At 39.6% G+C, this 17,114-nt stretch overlaps 5 protein-coding genes across 5 annotated transcripts; 4 read left to right on the plus strand and 1 right to left on the minus strand.

The window, feature by feature from the left end:
- Window positions 1-1,898: 1,898 nt before the first annotated feature.
- Window positions 1,899-4,448, plus strand: GCK72_024122 (uncharacterized protein; the record flags this gene model as incomplete). The annotated part of the gene is made up of 5 exons (XM_053735734.1): window positions 1,899-1,905; window positions 2,091-2,343; window positions 2,544-2,795; window positions 2,846-3,467; window positions 3,552-4,448. The coding sequence occupies 5 exons, from the start codon at window positions 1,899-1,901 to the stop codon at window positions 4,446-4,448; spliced, it is 2,031 nt and encodes a 676-aa protein (XP_053579300.1).
- Window positions 4,449-4,556: 108 nt separating this feature from the next.
- On the plus strand, window positions 4,557-5,723 carry GCK72_024123 (uncharacterized protein; the record flags this gene model as incomplete). Its single annotated transcript, XM_053735735.1, has 2 exons — window positions 4,557-4,849; window positions 4,955-5,723. The coding sequence occupies 2 exons, from the start codon at window positions 4,557-4,559 to the stop codon at window positions 5,721-5,723; spliced, it is 1,062 nt and encodes a 353-aa protein (XP_053579301.1).
- A 619-nt stretch (window positions 5,724-6,342) lies between these two features.
- Window positions 6,343-6,966, plus strand: GCK72_024124 (uncharacterized protein; the record flags this gene model as incomplete). The annotated part of the gene is made up of 2 exons (XM_053735736.1): window positions 6,343-6,665; window positions 6,714-6,966. The coding sequence occupies 2 exons, from the start codon at window positions 6,343-6,345 to the stop codon at window positions 6,964-6,966; spliced, it is 576 nt and encodes a 191-aa protein (XP_053579302.1).
- A 661-nt stretch (window positions 6,967-7,627) lies between these two features.
- Window positions 7,628-8,144, minus strand: GCK72_024125 (uncharacterized protein; the record flags this gene model as incomplete). The annotated part of the gene is made up of 4 exons (XM_003117870.2): window positions 7,628-7,678; window positions 7,728-7,874; window positions 7,921-8,013; window positions 8,088-8,144. The coding sequence occupies 4 exons, from the start codon at window positions 8,142-8,144 to the stop codon at window positions 7,628-7,630; spliced, it is 348 nt and encodes a 115-aa protein (XP_003117918.2).
- Window positions 8,145-10,081: 1,937 nt separating this feature from the next.
- GCK72_024126 (uncharacterized protein) lies at window positions 10,082-11,737 on the plus strand (the record flags this gene model as incomplete). Its single annotated transcript, XM_053735737.1, has 7 exons — window positions 10,082-10,210; window positions 10,515-10,765; window positions 10,818-10,944; window positions 10,991-11,216; window positions 11,262-11,410; window positions 11,455-11,528; window positions 11,668-11,737. 7 exons carry the CDS (start codon window positions 10,082-10,084, stop codon window positions 11,735-11,737), a joined length of 1,026 nt encoding a protein of 341 aa, XP_053579303.1.
- Window positions 11,738-17,114: the final 5,377 nt, after the last annotated feature.

Here is a 17,114-nt window from a genome sequence, read left to right on the forward strand (position 1 = left end):
TAGGTGGTTACGATTAAAAAAAACGAACGTTTTTATTGGACCGACCCACGAAGAAAACTTGTACTGTTTAATGCAATTTAATTCTATTCACGAATGCAATTTCATGCGTTTTTTGCATTTTTGTGCCATAAAAATGCATTATTTTGCGTAGGTGAATAGGCAAGTTTTCATCGTGGGTAGGTCCATATGAGTTTCAACGTACCCAGTTCCATGGTAAAAATGACTAGGAAATTTCTTTATAAAGATTCTGTTTCATGCGCCAGAACATCTCGCCATCGTAACCCAGTGAAGCTTTCACGTACGAACGGAGGCCAAGTTTGGACAATACCACAGAAAAAATGTGTATTTTTTGAGTATGTTGCACTATGCTCCCAAAGTGTTTGAGTTTTTTAGTCGAAATTGGGAAAGCTACGATAGATCTAACAAAAAAATGAGGGTCAATTTTTGTAGTGCCTGTAACTTACTGAAACATGGTCAGAACAGGCTGCAATGTTGCGTGAGTGCTTTTCTAGCTCTGAATAACTCAAATCAAGAATATTTTTGATTTTCGTCAGCAAAGGGGACTTAGCCAAATGGTGTATGACATAAAGTTCTCAGAATACCCAGGGGGAAAACATATCAAAAAATCAGTCAGAACGGATCAGTTAGGCTGAAACGTACCCCCTGGTGGCTTGTGCTTGAGCCAGTCTGATCTCTTAAATAACTAAACTCGATTGTTACTTTTATGAAATATATAAATTTTGAATCAACGTTCCACAGTGGGACTATTATTCTGTGGAACATCATACATTTTGAATAATGAAACTTTACAAAGTTCAGTTGTGATCAAAAATTTCGTTGTACCCTTTGAGTATTCAGCTCGTTGTACCCTTTGAGTCAACAATATGTTGTACCCTAAGAGCAACTTACTCGTTGTACCCTAAAAGTATAGTATCCTCTGAGTCATGGTACCCTAAGAGTCATCGTACCCTCAATCCGTTGTACCCTTGGAGAATGGGCCCCAAGCAAAACATTACGTCAAACTGGTGTGCTGTAGTCTCGAGCCATTAACGACTTTCAGCGTACCCCTTATTTCAAATTGTCAGCTGTAATCAGTAGTTCTTTCCAACAATTTATTAGAATTTCAATGAAACAATATCAATTTATTAAAGATGAACACTGAAAAAACTATTGAAGTTTCTTAAGAGGCGTTGTCTGTAAGATGAGGATTCCTCTTGGCACAGTTGCGAAAAGTTGTTTCAATTCGAACACGCATCGTCTCTCAAAAGTTGTTTCAATTCGATGTCACCATAATTGATTTTTCACCAAAAAATGCATAAAAATTTCAATTATTGCGATTACTTCATGAAACTTTCGGAACATGTCAGGGGTGTTTCTGACACTCTCTACACAAATTTTCAGCTCTCAGACACCCCTGAAACCGTTCAAGTAAATTTTTCCACTTTTCTCAAAAAAATCCGTCTAGAAGCCATCGAATTTCAAATCGTATTCATATTCACTTTTTTTTTTCTATTAGGTCCAATTAAAAGAATCAAAAATCAGGAAGACCGTTTTGAGATATTTCGATTTTTGAAAATGCACATAAGGTTATTAAATTTTTTCTGAAAGAACTATTGAAGTTTCTTATATGTTTCAAATTTAAAGATGTGGATTCTTAGTTTTGTGCTTCGTAGTTTTTAGATGTGGAAATTGTTTTGGTTGGTCATAAAAATGATGTTTTGGCACGAAAGGTTGTCTTATATCTTTACAACAGCGGTGGGACGGCATCATCGACTCATGAAGGAAACTATGATAAATACTGGTTTAGAATTCAAATGTGCGTTTATTTCAAAGGAGCGCACTTACTCTGTCCCTAGAGAGAGGTTGAGTGCCTCAGAGAAAAAGGTATTCCTTCTGAAATGTCAGGTATTGCGTGAGGAGTCCTGTTTCTACTTGTTTAAGTAATTTACAGGATCTATACATTCTCTGTAGCTTGGGTGATAGAATCAAACTGCATGTTGTATTTCTGATAACATAGTTCAAATGAAACATTCATTGAAAAATTTCTAAAATCTAAAAAGTGATATTGAATGAATTAATAAGCGACGCAGGCAGTTGGGATCTTGACAGCCTCAACGTAGGAAACTGGGAAATCAGTCAAGTCGAGGATGGTCTGGTCACGGGCCTCCTTCATGAAACGACGGGCGTTCTTGCTGTGGCGTGGCATACAGGTGAAGCGGAGTTTCTTGGAGGTAGTCTTCTCGGATTCAAATCCACGACGGCACTCTGTGACTGGCTCAAGGGAGAAGCAGACGCGGTTGGAGAACTCCTTGATGAGGGTCTTCTCGACGGACTCTGGAATAAGTTCTTATCAGATGAGAGTAAGAAAGGAAATCGAACTTACTGTTTTCAGATTCCTCGTCATCGTTGCTCTCGTATTGAGATTCTTGTCTCTTCTCTTCTTTGTTCCACTTGTTTCTGTAGTTCTTCTTCTCGGAAAGACGGTCATTCTCAACTTCGCACTCCTGAAATAAACATTTTCCTATCAAAATAAAACTATTCAGTACAAACCTCGTCCTTGAGAAGGAAAGAGCGGTGGAATTCCTCAACATCCTCAGTCTCGTAGTTGTCAGCGGTCATGAATTCGTTGTCGTTCTCTCCGTCATTGTTTCCGCAGAGTCCGCAGAGTTGGCTCTTGGAAGAAACAGAAGGAACGTTGGTCTTGATGGTATATCCGTCGAAACGAACTTCTCCTTGTGGAAGACGGATGACAATCAGGTTATCTCCGAGAACTTCGATTCTGTAATAACAATAACGTATTTAGGAAGAAGTTTACTTTTAACTCACTCGTATTGCTTAAATTCAGATTGTTGGATCTTCTTTCCGTCAACCTTGACGACGAATTCCTCCTCAGTCTTCTTGATAACAAGTTCTTCCTCACGACGGACAACCTTGACGATGAGTTCATCAGAGTTCTTGTTCATCTTCTTGGAGAGAACAGCAAAAGTTGGTTGCTCAGAGCAGTCCTTGGCAACAAGGGAGAAGCAGGTAGTGAGTGGGGCACGGTAGATGACGTTGTCGAAGGTGGAGACCTCGGATTGATCAACCTTGCAGGAAGCTCCGGTCTTTTCCCAGACTTGTTGGTACATGGCACGACGAGCGATGGTTGGAAGGAATACACGTGGGATACGGACATTCTTGAGTTCGACTTGTTGTTGTGGAGTTTGGATGGTCATGTTGATGTATTGGCGGGAAAGTGGCTCAACGGTGAGTTGGAGAACAGCACGACGTTCCTCATTCTCGACACGTTTCTCCGAAACAGTCCAGAAGTTGTAAGCCTTGATAAGGTCGAAGAGACGGGAGAAGGTGTGTTCAGTCTCTTGGGTGAGCTTGTACTCGGAGACAACATTGATTTGGTTGAGACGGGCAGCCTTGATCAAAAGTTCGTATTCTGGGATTCCGTTGAACTCGCGTTCCATGTTGCTGACGTATTTCTTCTGTTCCTTGGATTGTTCAAGTTGAGCATTGACAGTGATCTCGCTCTTCTTGGATGATCCCCACTTGGCGTTGAGAGCAAGTTGAACCTCACGGTGTGGTTGCTCACGGAGTTGACGGAGGGAAGATGGCATTTGTGGGCGGACAGCAAGAAGTTCGGTGTGAAGAGTCCATTCCTTGGTCTCCTCGGCAATTGGGGAACGACGGCAGTCCATCTCGATCTTGCACATACGGACGTATTGGTCGCAGACAGTGCGGAGTTCGTGGTTCCAGTACATTTGTTGTGGAGCCTCGAATTTCATGGAGATGAGGTTCTTGTATCCTTGTTCAGATTGGATTTCACGGATCATCTTGTCAAAGTATTGACGGCGCTTCTCAGATTCATTGTTCTCCATATCGAATTCCTTCTCGAAGATCTTGTCGAATTTGATCTCAGAAAGATCAGTCTTCTCCAAGGTTCCGATAGTGAAACGGGCAACAAACTCAGCTGGACGGTTCTTGTTCTCAAGAGTGTATTCGAAGTCTTGCTCAGTCATAAGAACCTTTGGAAGGGACCATTGAGAGAGGACATTTCCTTGGGCGTTGATCTTGAGTCCGAGAACTTCGTATTCACGGTTAATCTCTTCGGAAGCCAATTGGTATTGTGGGTGAGAGATAGTCTTCTCCTCGGCTTCAGTGTACTCAGTTTCTTGATCTCTCTGGACACGAATGAAAGCGACTGGGCGAGTGTGAACGGCAACAGTGGTCTTCTTGTTCTCTGGGACAACGAACTTGTGGGTGATCTCGAGGGTGTTCTTCTTGAGCTCAGCATTCAACTCAAGTCTCAATGGAGTGTGAACACGGGCGGATTGAAGAGACTTGACTCCGTGGTCAAGACTGGGGGACCAGAAACGCATCTCAGTAATGTGGGTAGAGGCCATAGATGGAACAATATCAAGAGTGAGACGAGCTCCGAGTTTTTGCATTTTAACTGAGACCTTTCCGGTGAGGGAAACAACAGTTGGCATCTTTCCGGAGATGGTAAGTGGCAATCCAATCGTTGTTGGGATTCTGCGCACAGACTCGTAGAAATAGATGGCGCGATGAAGCTCAAAAGTGGAGTCATTGTTCAAAAGAGCGAGAACAGACTTGATGTCGAATTCTCCGTTTCTGACGTACTTCTCGAGGAGGTTGTCAATGGTTTGCATGTCAAGTGGAAGAACAACGAAGTCCATATCTTTGTAGCGGAGGTAGAAGACAGCATGAGCAGATTGTTCATCAGTACGTTGGACACGTGGGCGGATGTTCATCTTCTTGACAATATCTTGGAGCATTTGGATTCCGGATTGAACACGACGGGAACGGAGTTCATCGAACTGTTTTCCGTAGAGGGAAAGTCTCTCGAGGGCCTTAAAGATGATTTGTTCGAAGTTTTGTTGAGAGAATCCGACTTGAGCGAAGTATTTGTTCCAGTTTCCTCCAAGAACAGTCTCGAATGAAGCATAAATGTCCTTTGGCAAGAAAGAGTTCTTCTCGAAAATGGTAGCAAAGTCGAATTGAACTCCGGAGAGCATCTCAGATTGGAAGATTGGGAGTTGGGCGTAGGTGGAGAGAATTTGTTCTTGTGGTTGGTAACGGGTGAAGAGAAGAATTTTGGAGCAACGGACGGTCAATGGTTGAGTGCATGGGTTGGTGGATCTAGCGAACTGACGGATGACGTTGTAGGTGAAAGAAGCAACGTGTTGGTTGGATTCCTTCTCCATTTGAGAGACGATGTGTGCAAGAACTGGCTCTTCTGGGAGAGTTTCCATCATTCTCCAGAGGGCAGCCATACGGAGTTGTGGCATGTTTTGACGGTTCTTGTAGACTGGAAGAAGAACTTTCTGGATCTTGCGTGGCATAACATCTTTGAGAAGACGGAGGGCTTCAACGGCTTCAGTGCGGATAGCAAATGGTTGACGTGGGTCTTGGATGAGTTGGACGAGCTCGTTGACGGACATGTCGATTCCCGCGTTTCCGAGAGTCTTGAGAGCAAGAACCTTCTCGTAAGTGGATTCAGCACTGCGGAAGTGTTGCATGAAGACGCGGACGTACTTCTCCTTGAGTTGACGGGTAGCTGGACGGGCCAATGGAAGATCTTGAGTCTTGGAAGCGAATCCGCGGACAACGGATCCGGCGGCAAGCCAAGCAGATTGACGGAGTGGCTCGTATCCCTCAGCGAGTGGGGACTGGGCGAGTTCGATGAGAAGATCAGCGATGTGTTCACTTGAGAAAAGGGTCTCTTGGATTGACTTGAGAAGTTCAGCAGCTCTCAATGGGGAGATAGTCTTCTTCTGGATGTGGTGGATCAAATGTTGGATGGTGTTCTTGGTTCCAGCAACAGCCAAACTGTTCTCAATGAGTGATTGGATCTGAAAAAAGAACAGATGATGAGTTTATTGTCTTGTTACAGTACCTTTTCCTCAGACTGGGTGTAGATGGCGGAGTGAACCTTCTTGAGCTCATCAATAGTGCACATACGGAAAACGCGGACAGCGCGGGCGATGAGGTGAACAGTTTCTGGAGTGTTTTGCTCGTGCTCTTGGATTAGACGGAAAATCTCTTGTACTTGTTCAATTTTCTGTGCAGATGGAATGACCTCGAATGGGTTCTTGTTAGCCTTGTCTCCTTCTTGGCAGAATTTTTCAATGAGCATCTCTTCTCCGGTGGAGTAAACAATATCTTCCTTTGGCCCAGTAACCTGGAAATCAACTTGTCTGATTTATATTTTTGAATAGAAAATACCTTCTTAATCTCCTTGTTCCATTTTTTCTCCTCAACAAAGACAATCTTTGAACGAGTCTCAGACTTGATAACTTCTTGTCCGTTAACGTTCAAGGTGTAGACGGAATGAGCCTCGGACTGCTCAAGTTTCTCGTTCTTGAAGGTGTAGGTGTAGACGGTTTGTGGTCTGACGAATTGTCCCTCCTTCTCGCATTCCTTGCACTCAGATCCGGAACGAAGTCCGTAAGCGGTTTCTGGGCGAGTGATACACTTGTCGAAGTTGACAGACTTGGTGTAGATGGTCTTCTCTCCTTCTTGAACGATGGTGTAAGCGACTTCACAATCTCCTTCCATGGTCTTCTCGTGAACGTTGAAGAAACGGGAATCCTTCTCGGACTCCATGCCCTTATCCTCTTGGTTCAACTCGTCAAGTGGAGCAGATCTGTGGAGTGAGAGAAGGTTGACGATGGATCTCTTGCTATTCTTGGACCACTCAGCATCTTCGGAAGAAAATTGAATCTCAGAGATGAGACCATTTCTCATTTGGACACGGAATGGAAGTTCAAGAAGCTCCTTGAGCTCATCAGAAAGCTCACGTTGCTCCAAAGACTCCATCTTTGGCCACTGCTCGGTTTGTGGAATGTGGGAAGCAGAATAGATGACATCAGTCAATTGAAGGTGAATGTAACGGTCATCGATGGCTTGAATACGAGTACGGCAGGAAATACGGGTTTGGGAGGCATCAGATGAGGTAGTTGGGAGTCCAGAGAGGATCAGTCCGTCGAATTTGTAGACGTACTCGCTCTTTGGAGAGAAGATGCGGTCGAAAGCCGGGGAAGTGGCAATCGCCAAGGCGACAAGAGAGGCAATGATGATCGACTTCATTGCGAGAGTGATTATTCCTCTTTCAGGCACCCCTTTTATACAGAAACACGAAATTGACATGAAATGGTTTGAAATAAGAAAATTAACCATATTGACAGATTGGTATAGATAAGACTTGTGTCAATCTCTCATTTTTAACATTTATCATCCTGATAAACGTACATACTAGAAATCAGATTTCAAAGTAGAACTGTCAGTTTTTTCCAGAAGACGGACAGGAAAGTGATTGGTGTGAGACTTTTTTCAACGATCGTTGGGGCCCTCTCATGTTCATATCAAAAGAATTTTCTTCGTGTCTTCACTTTAACCGACAAAGTAAAAGTGGTTCGCTGCTTTCGGAGCATATTTTAACATCAGGAAAACGGAAAGTATTACATAATTTATTATTTGAATTGTCAAACCGTGGTAAAAAGCTCAAAATAGTAAATAAGAGTATATAAAGACATTGACAGTTAGTTCAAGTACTTTAGGCTATTAACAATTGTGTTAAGGAAAAAATTGAATTGCAGCTGACTGCTTACTCTGCTCACAAATTGTTGTTATTGTCATTCCGGATATTGGTAGTGAATGCGACACTCTGAAACGGTGAAAAATATCACAAACATTATCAGAACTGTTTTTCTCACTGTTTGAATCGTAGCCATATGAGTTATCATGAAATCAAAACCGGTGATACTTTCGAACTCAACAAGTACAGCCTTGGATCCCATGATGCATCCGGGAAAAGCGCGATCGTAAAGGTGCCAATCAGCAATACGGCACATTACCCGTACCTGAAACTGCGATGATCTTCTCAGAATGAGTCACCCAACCACAAACTCGTGCCGGAATTCGAAGCTCCGTGTTGAGCCAATAATTCAAATATGCCGGATTCTCGCAATGATTAAAAACAACTGATAGAGCCAGGTTAACCTGAACAAGTTTTATTTCTAATCTTGTATATCACTGGTATCTATGAATGGTTTAGAAACAAGTGAAAAAATTACACGGGATTGGTTGATAGCAAAGAGAAGAGGTGTGACACATGGCTTGGATCTGATCATTGATGAACCCTGAAAATTCACAAAAACTGAAAATCCATAAGCAAAACAAAGAACAAGTAAGAATTTTATACAGACATTGAAAATTTTAAAAAGTAAAACATCACAGCGTAACATTTCCAAACTTTCGATTACTGGTTGTCTTCTCTCCGAGAAGATATTTTTTATATCAATTTTTCGTTCAAACCTGAATTGTGTCTCAAGGCGTTGAATAATTGCATCTCTGTTCTGTTCCTTCTGCGTTTCATCCCTTATCACCAAATCATCTTTTTTTTAAAGGTACCGTTCAGTCAATGCCCTTATGTTCGGATCAAAGATCATGACTTTTACTTTTTTACAAATCATGCCATAATTTTTCAAAAGCATCGTACCACACTTCTAGAAAATTTTATCCTGGTAATCTGAAAGTTAAGACTTCGATGAGTTGAAGCTTAAACTACAAAGACTATCTATGTATTTTCCAACCATCACATTCTTATACATAGAAGCAGTATTGTTTCGGTAATTTTGATTATAGGCTATTAAACTGCATTGCTCATTATAATGTTCTTATTAGAGCGCACTTACTTAGTTCCGAAAACATCTGCAGTGTTCCTGCAGCATTCTCGTTTTTCAATGTGTTGGTTGATCTACTTCGTTTACGTTTATTCTTGTATACGTCCACTCATTTTTCATTCCCAATTTTTAATTGGTATAAATTCGCATATTCGCTCATCCATTCAACCATTTGTCCATAAAAATTGCAACAGCATACTCATTTGCGTACTAGTGTCTCATGACATGGACACCCAAATTCTATGCCTCCACAAACGTCATTGTTCCTTTTCTTGCGCCAGATTTTAGTGGAGAAAGCCGAGTCTCCGTGGAGTTGTGGTCCTTTTTGAGATATTCTTTCTTTCCCTTTGGCTTTTCTTTCTCCTGCGCATCACTTCTCTCCAAATTTTGTTTCGTTTTCTACGTCAGAAAGAAGGAAATTCAATAGTTTTCAAGAGAGAAATGAAAATGCGATAAAGAACGTTTTCTCTTCCCATCAATCAAGCTGATAAGTACGCACATTTCATTCTTGGTAATCACAAACGTGTTCAATTCACGTGAACCTGCTTTAATTTAATATTTCAAAGTTTAATTGGTACAAGAAACCGTGAATTGGAAGCTGGAGTGTGGCAATCAACTGAAATTGTCAGTTGTTCGATAGAACACGTTCATGTGCAGTTGCTCCATTTCGCCAAAAAACGGAGAAAGCTCACTTCTGTTTTTCTAGCAAGAGGTTGAGAAGCACTCAAGGTTTTCAAGACGATTCCCTTAATGCTCGTGAAACAACACAGCCAAACTTGTAGTTCTAACACCAAACAACCTTCCGATAATTAGAATTGCATGAATGCAGTTTGCTCGGGCTCTTTTTCATACCGCAAAACCTAGATCTCAATTAAACTGAAATGAATTATCTCCAAAACCCGAGAGAAAATTCAGTTTGACACGAGATTCCGTGAGATACTCTTTTTTTCTGTTTAGTACTTCTCTCCCTCTTCTTTTCCCACATTTTCTTTCTTCATTCACCCTTTCGTCCCTTTTGATATTTCTAAAGTTTTCCATTTCATTCAATGAGCGAAAGAGGGAAGACTGATACTTTTAAACTTACGAGCATGTCGCCGCATTGTGAAAAAAGCTCTGATTTGGAAATATTGAAACTGAAATCTGAAGTAATATGCGATAACAATCGGGAATCATAAAAATGCCCTTTACACGATGAGAATTACTGCGTCTACTATTTTCACATGATCTTTTTCTTTCATTGTCTCTCTCATTTCTTATCGTTCCGTTCTAATGTCTGTTGATTAGATTGGCAGAGGGAAAAAGATAGATGTTTTCGATTTTTTGATCAGTTTTCAAGAATTGCAAAAAAAAACTAAAACAAGTTTGTTTCAATTTCAGCGATAGGTATGGCAACACCGTTTGAGGACTTCAATGAGGATTTGTCTCTCACAAGTCAAGAGGAATGCGAGAACTCCGCACGTTCGATTCTTGCTAAGCTCCGACCAGAATGGACTCCATCTGAGATCACGTTTGAGGTAAGTTGGAACACAGAATTTACTGGCTTTGAATATGTTTTTTGAGTTATGAGATCTATTCAAAAATTCTAGTTTATCAAAAAATGAATAGTCGAATTGTTCGAAGCTGAAAATTTGAAACTTTATTTTTACTTTTTGTATAATTTTTCCATATTCAGTTGCAATTGACCTTCTCTGCCTTTTCAAAGATCAAATATCGGAAAATTGTTTTAAAAAGAAAAACAACCAGTTTCAGTAAATTTCCTAACACTAACATGTTATGTTCATCTCACGTCTCCATATCCACTGTACAATACTATTTCAGTATTTCTCCGTTGGAATCACTAATAAGATCTTCTCCGCTGGATTTGGGACTGAACATGTGATCTTTCGTGTTTTCGGTCATAACACAAGCAAGGTCATTGATCGGGAGAACGAGGTGACCGCGTGGAGACAATTGGCAGAACATGGGTTTGCAGCTCCTCTCTATGGAAAGTTCAAAAACGGGCTCATTTGTGGATTTTTGGAAGGAAAGAGTTTAAAGATCGAAGAGATGAGGGACTCCCGTTTCCATGTGTATGTTTACCTTCGCGAATATTTGCAAATGAGAAAAAAACCTAAATTTCAGGAACATTGCCAAGCGAATCGCCCAACTTCATACATCAGTGCCAAATGATGGCAAAGCCCGAGTTTTCGACAAGATGAGAACGTTCCTGAAACAACTTGATCCGAAGTTTGAGAAGAGTTGTCAGCAGGTAATAAAAGAAAAACTCTGACTTGTCGACAAATTTATATTTTCAGGAATTTTTCGATAAGAAATTCCCAAAAGACTTGGAGGCTGAAATAAAGAACATCGAGAGCTTGATAGTAAAATTGAAAGAACCAATTGCATTCTGTCACAACGATCTCCTTGTTCACAATATTGTCTACAACTCGGAAAAGAAATCAATTGAATTCATCGACTACGAATATGCTTTTCCCAACTACGCTCTGTTTGATATCGCCAACCACTTCTGCGAGTATGCAGGTAATCATGCGGAAGTTCATGCTGAATTTTTATTTTCAATTTTAGGAGTCGAAGGAACACCAGACTACTCGAAATGTCTGACAAAGGACGAGAAATGGCTCTTCATCAATGACTATCTCCGTTTCGGAAAAGAAAAGGAGCATTGTGATACTCGAATTGCTTCAATGTTCAAGAACTTGCCACTATTCGAAGCCGTTAGTCTGTATGTATCTAAACGTTATTCAATTATTCATTTTAGGCTGCACATTTGTTCTGGGCCGTTTGGGCGCTAGTTCAAGCACAAAACTCAACTATCGACTTTGATTATTTGACGTAAGTTTGTAAAACCTTTGTTTTATCATACTCTGAATATTACAAAAAAAGCTTTCTCAGTCTTAAGAAATTTAACGAAAAAACTTTGTTCTCAAATGATGCAATTTGTTTTGGCTACAGCTTATTGTCTTTTTTTCAGATATGCCTATGCACGTTATCAACAGTACGAAAAACGCTATCAGAAGTACATTACTGGAACCCAACACTAAGCTACACAAAATGCCAATCAAAACGGGATTTAATGTGATTTTTGTCTGATAATTCCAAGTGTCTTCATGATTTGAAACCAATTTATCTTAACCTATTACTATGTCTGTGAATGATCCGTTTTCACTTTTTTCAAAATAAAGGTGCATTTTTAATATTTTCTACCAAACACTCAAACAACAAGGAAGTACGCCTGTTCAAAGTCCAAAGTGACAGTTTTTTATCAGTTGTGATTGATCATCAATTTCACATGTTCTGGAAATATCAACTTTTTTGTTCGACTATTGGGACTATAGTACATTTGTGAAGACAAAAATACACATTTTGACATCTCATTAGACATTCATCCTCTGCGAAGAAGCTAGAAGTTTCTAGAATAACTATGCTGTAACATTTATCAACTATCATAAGACATCATTTGAGTTTACCATCTATGACTGTTTTCATGAGTCTTTTCACAAAACGTGTAACATTTGAAACCCAATATTCTCAAAATCTCTACGCATCTGTATAAAATATTTTTGTGTTGTCTTCCCGAATGTTTTGTTTTCAAGTATTAAAATGTTGAGAAACTTTTTATTCAAACCCCTAATTTTACAAAGGTAAAGGTGGTTTTTCAGCAGAGTTGGAGGTGTGTACAACTAGAGTTTTCTAGACTGACTACTAATTATTTCTGGTATTTGAGATTGATAGGTGAGTAAACATTGTAAATGCCATCAAGTTCTACCCTGAAAATACCAAGTGTATTGTTTCTGACGAGATGGTCCCTTGATAGTTTAACCTCTCTTAGACAATTCTAGAACAGACGTTCCGTTTTATGCATATTTGCCGATTTGCATTTAGATATACACTTTTGAAATTTAAAAAAAACGTTATTATACCTCCCTTATTAACATTTTCGATAAGACCTTTATTTATATGGAAACCCATGACCTTCTTATTAGTCCCTGTCTATTTTGGGCTCTGCAAAAGAACGAATGAGAAGTTTTGACACAAAAAATACAGCCATAAAACTCGTCATTTTCGAGCAAGATCTTAATGAGAAAAAAGTAAGGAAGCTTTTTAATCAAGCTCTTTTCTTGTACAATTCCGATTTTTTCTAATTTTAACTCCGCGTGATGTCCGCAATCTTGACTGCTGAATTTGAGATGATGACTTCGTGCGGAAACGCATTCCGGAATTTGCAATGTTTGTGACGTAGTTATATGAGAATGAACATCCCGTGCATTAGTCATGATGAAATGGGACCGTTAAATTCAGATGAAGAAAAAAAACTCCCTACTAGAAAACGTTACTATTTCCGTATCAAAAAACAAGAACTTTCTGTTTTTAGACATTTTTGAATAAGCTTTGAGCGTCTGTCAGTAAGATGCATCAATTAACGTTTAGAAAATTGAGTTGTTGATCTGAATGCAAAACAAGTCAAAAAACGAGTCCCCATTGATAGATGGTTTGCTCTTGGAAAATGACGTGACAAGGGCAGAACTTTTCATCTGAAGCAGATGGGGGATAGAGAGAAAAACGGAGAACAACCGACCGACTACAAATTTCGAAAATGTCTAATTGATCATTATGTAGATTGTTCTAACAACATTTTGTTCCGGAACTAAAAAGAAAAAAGAACACTTCGAATGGACTGCCACGACATAATTTAAAATTCAATGTTGTTGATTGAATGGGTGTCTTCATTTTTCTTGATTTGCATGAACAACTAATTTCTTATTCCATGATTTCATTTTTGTTTGGTTTAACGCTGAAGTTCAAACCACTGAACAAATAGGACCACTGACAACAACACAATTTTCAATTTATTTTCTTTTTTCGAAAAAACGGGTTTAATCCACAAACAAAACATACTTGTCATGGGATGTTCATTGTTGCTGATTTTATGATGATTAGGATTCTTTGATTGAATTCATCTTTTGTTCCAGAATCCCTTTTTATAGTTCCATACTTGTTTCGTCTTTTGAATTCGGTTGTGACAAAGGATTTTGCAAGATACCCTTCATTTCTTCGTTGTTTTGAATTCCGGAATTTGACGATGTTTTTATGGAAACATCCCCGTCTTTTGGACGTTAATGGCATGTTGCAGACATCTATATGTCTTCTTATCCTGTCATCGGACACTACATTTCTTCCATCAACCCTCAGCATCATCATCATTATACAGAACCCCTTCACGAATCGTTGAGTTTCGGAGTACTGAAACTCGAATACATAGGTAATTGTGCAACGACCGGAATCTTATCACAGCCAACAAAATCAGAAAACACTGCGACGTCAGCAACGGGAGTACAATATCTGAAAAAGGAAATGAAGAGAATCGGTCATGTGACACGACAAAACAATGACTTTGTCACTGGATTAGTCAAGATATTGTATTTCTGACAACTAACCGAAGACACAACCCGGATTTTCTGACCTGAGTCAATTGAAGACAAATAACATAACCCGGAAAAACAAGTCATCGAAAATTGAAAGTACATCAAAAACCATAGACAGCATGATAGAGTTGCTAAATAAAATGTGACCTGGAAATCTTCGGGAATAAAGAAAGAAGCTTCTAGATCAAGCTGCAACCCGATTCCTTGAATATTCCGGTTCCAGAGTCAATAATATTCCCTGCAAACGTCTGAACTCTTGTTTCCGTCCAATTCGCACTGCACGCCTTGAACATCATTCATGGATGAGAGTGACTAAACTTACACCCGATTTGTCCCTCCATTATTTGGCTAATTTACCAGAAATGTCAACTTTTGTTTGGTGAATCATTGTTTTCCAAGTTTCTGCAAAACTTGCGTATGCTCAAATTTGTGCTCTGAAACTAGTCCCTCATCAATCTCATAAGTCCCTGAATCTTCCTCTTCATCAGGTTTTCAACCGGAAAATACGCCATTGATGACGACTGTAGTAGAACACAAAACGCACGTACCTGGGTACGCTTCGTACCAAAAAGTTAACAAATAACGTTGTCTACTCGAACGGAAGAAATCCCAATCGCGTGATGAGAATCTCATTTCCTTTGTCAATAGAAACGCGGGCAACCATAGCTTCTGATTAGGTGCATATTCATAAATCTATTTCAATGTCAAGCGTCACGAATGAATAGAAGGATTATCTGTCGCAACACGCGCATCCCATCTGTTGCGTAGATTTCAATCAAACTTTAATCCGTCGCAATAAAACTAAAAAGGGAAAGAAGCCATTTTGCAGGAAACTTCGACGTTATCATCCGGATTTACTTTTCTTGGCACACGTCTATTTTGAGTGTTCCCGGAGACGTAAATAAAATGTGGGAAAATTGATGACACACTTGCTTAAGACGGCTTTTAATCTCAGTCGGTTTTCTTAAGACAAGCGTAGGAGGATTTGGACTTGAGCCGAAACAATATTAGGTCAATTGAAGCCAGCTAAGGACAAGTACATGACTAGTTGCAAAATGACTTGTTTTTTATAATACTTCTTAGAAATATTTGGATGATGTGCGTCCAACCAATTTTTGTAGTAACAATTGACAATACGAGTTATGTCTGTCTGGAGTGAACGAGACCATTCAAAAGTGAAATTGAACGCACCCAAAGATCTGTTTGTCGTTGAACCAATTCTTAGGTTGCAATGAGTGTTTTCACTAAAAGTTGACGGAAAAAGTTCTCAAAGCTCTTCTTTCTCCATCTCCCGTCAGACCGAATACGACCCCCGCTAATGTTTTCCTAGACATCCCAAAACAGAAGAAGAGCCAATTATCCGATCTAAAAATAGTGACCTTATGTGAAGAACATGCTGAAAAGCAGAAACACGACAAAAGACAGAGATGAACGGAAACACCATCCTGTCCTCTCAAAAAATGACGTTCCTTTCGGAAAACACAATATATTTCGGCTTTGTCGGTCAACCATAATTGTGTCAATTCGTAATCCTCGTCTCTGTTAAAGGGGACCTTTTACTTAGTCTGGTTTTATGGGTCCCACGCATCAATGACATGCCAAGTGAGTGACAATGACGTCAAAAATGTCAGTACGGCACTGCTTGCAACTCCATTAGAAAATGATGTGTCTTAGGTTGTATAGGAAGAAAAAAGTTTGGGAGATCATATGTGACCCCTAAAAGGTTTTTGTGACAAATGTGTATAGTGAAGATTCATATGGATAAGAGTGTTAACACAATTTAGAAACTATTGGCTTTGATTTCACTATAGTCATTCGTAGAACGTGACTTATTTCACGTAGATCAAATCTTATTTCAGAAGAAACGGAAATTAACCTCAATAAATAAGAAACTGATTCCGGTTCCAGTAACTGGAGCCAGCCAGTGAAAAGAATGTGGTTCTATTTATAATTATTCCTGTTAAATATTCATTCTTAGAGAACGGCATTCATGCGGTCTTCCCTCAAAAGAAGATGATATAAAACTACACCACCCTTTTAGGAACATTTTGAAAAAAAGAAGATAGAAAGGCTCGCAGTGTTTTGGTCTCGATAACAAGTTTAATTGCCTTAAAATGGCGTCATCCTCCGGGAGTGAAGTTTTTAATGAGTGCAAAAGCGCAAAAAATACTTTTTTTGCTCCAGGACCCTCAAAGTGACACCATCCTTTGTCTATACATCAACACCACACCCACATAGAACGATTCCGAGTTGACCCGAAACCCGAGATCATCGTTTTTCATTGTTGATTTTATTTTGCAGACCCCAACAAAACTGAAGGGTGCCAAGGGAAAAATGTCTGGAGATGAGTGGGAGGGCTTTTCGTTGCATTGGTCATTTATGCGTTCGTTTATTTTGCTTTTTGCACGCTTGGGCTGCCAAATACGGGAAAAAAACGGAGGTACCATGGAAAACTATCAAAAATCAGAAGAAAAGTGAAGAAAGATAGGTGACATGATGAATGATGCTGGAGACTCAACCAACCTTCGTGCATAAGAAATTATATGTTATTTTGTTTCTGTCGGAGTACTTCTTGACACTTTTTGTTCCGTCGTTTTCACAGGTTGAAAAGGTGTTTTTAGTTATCATCTGTCGTACTGGATATTTTTAGATATAAAGATTTTTTGAAGAGGATGCGCCTGAAAAAATCTGAAAGTTGATACGATAAACAAAGTTTCACGCTTTTAGTAAGGGTTCAGAGACTGAGAATCTCGTGAACAACTCAGTCCTGATGAGCACCATTTATAGAGGTGGTCGTTTTCCAGAACTGGAATTCTGAAATGCTCTTTCAACCATATTTGTTTTCAAAAATATCCAGTCTGCTGTGAAAATTTTGGAAATGTCATCGTACTCGGTGCCCCAACCAAACTCCCCATTATTCTAAACTTTTCGTCTAAACTTTTACAATGGTTTCCTGCAAAATCTGCTATTATTCTTCTTCTCCATTAAAGGACAA

The sequence above is a fragment of the Caenorhabditis remanei genome, chromosome X (assembly GCF_010183535.1).
Source record: "Caenorhabditis remanei strain PX506 chromosome X, whole genome shotgun sequence".
In the NCBI taxonomy this organism is placed as follows: domain Eukaryota; kingdom Metazoa; phylum Nematoda; class Chromadorea; order Rhabditida; family Rhabditidae; genus Caenorhabditis; species Caenorhabditis remanei.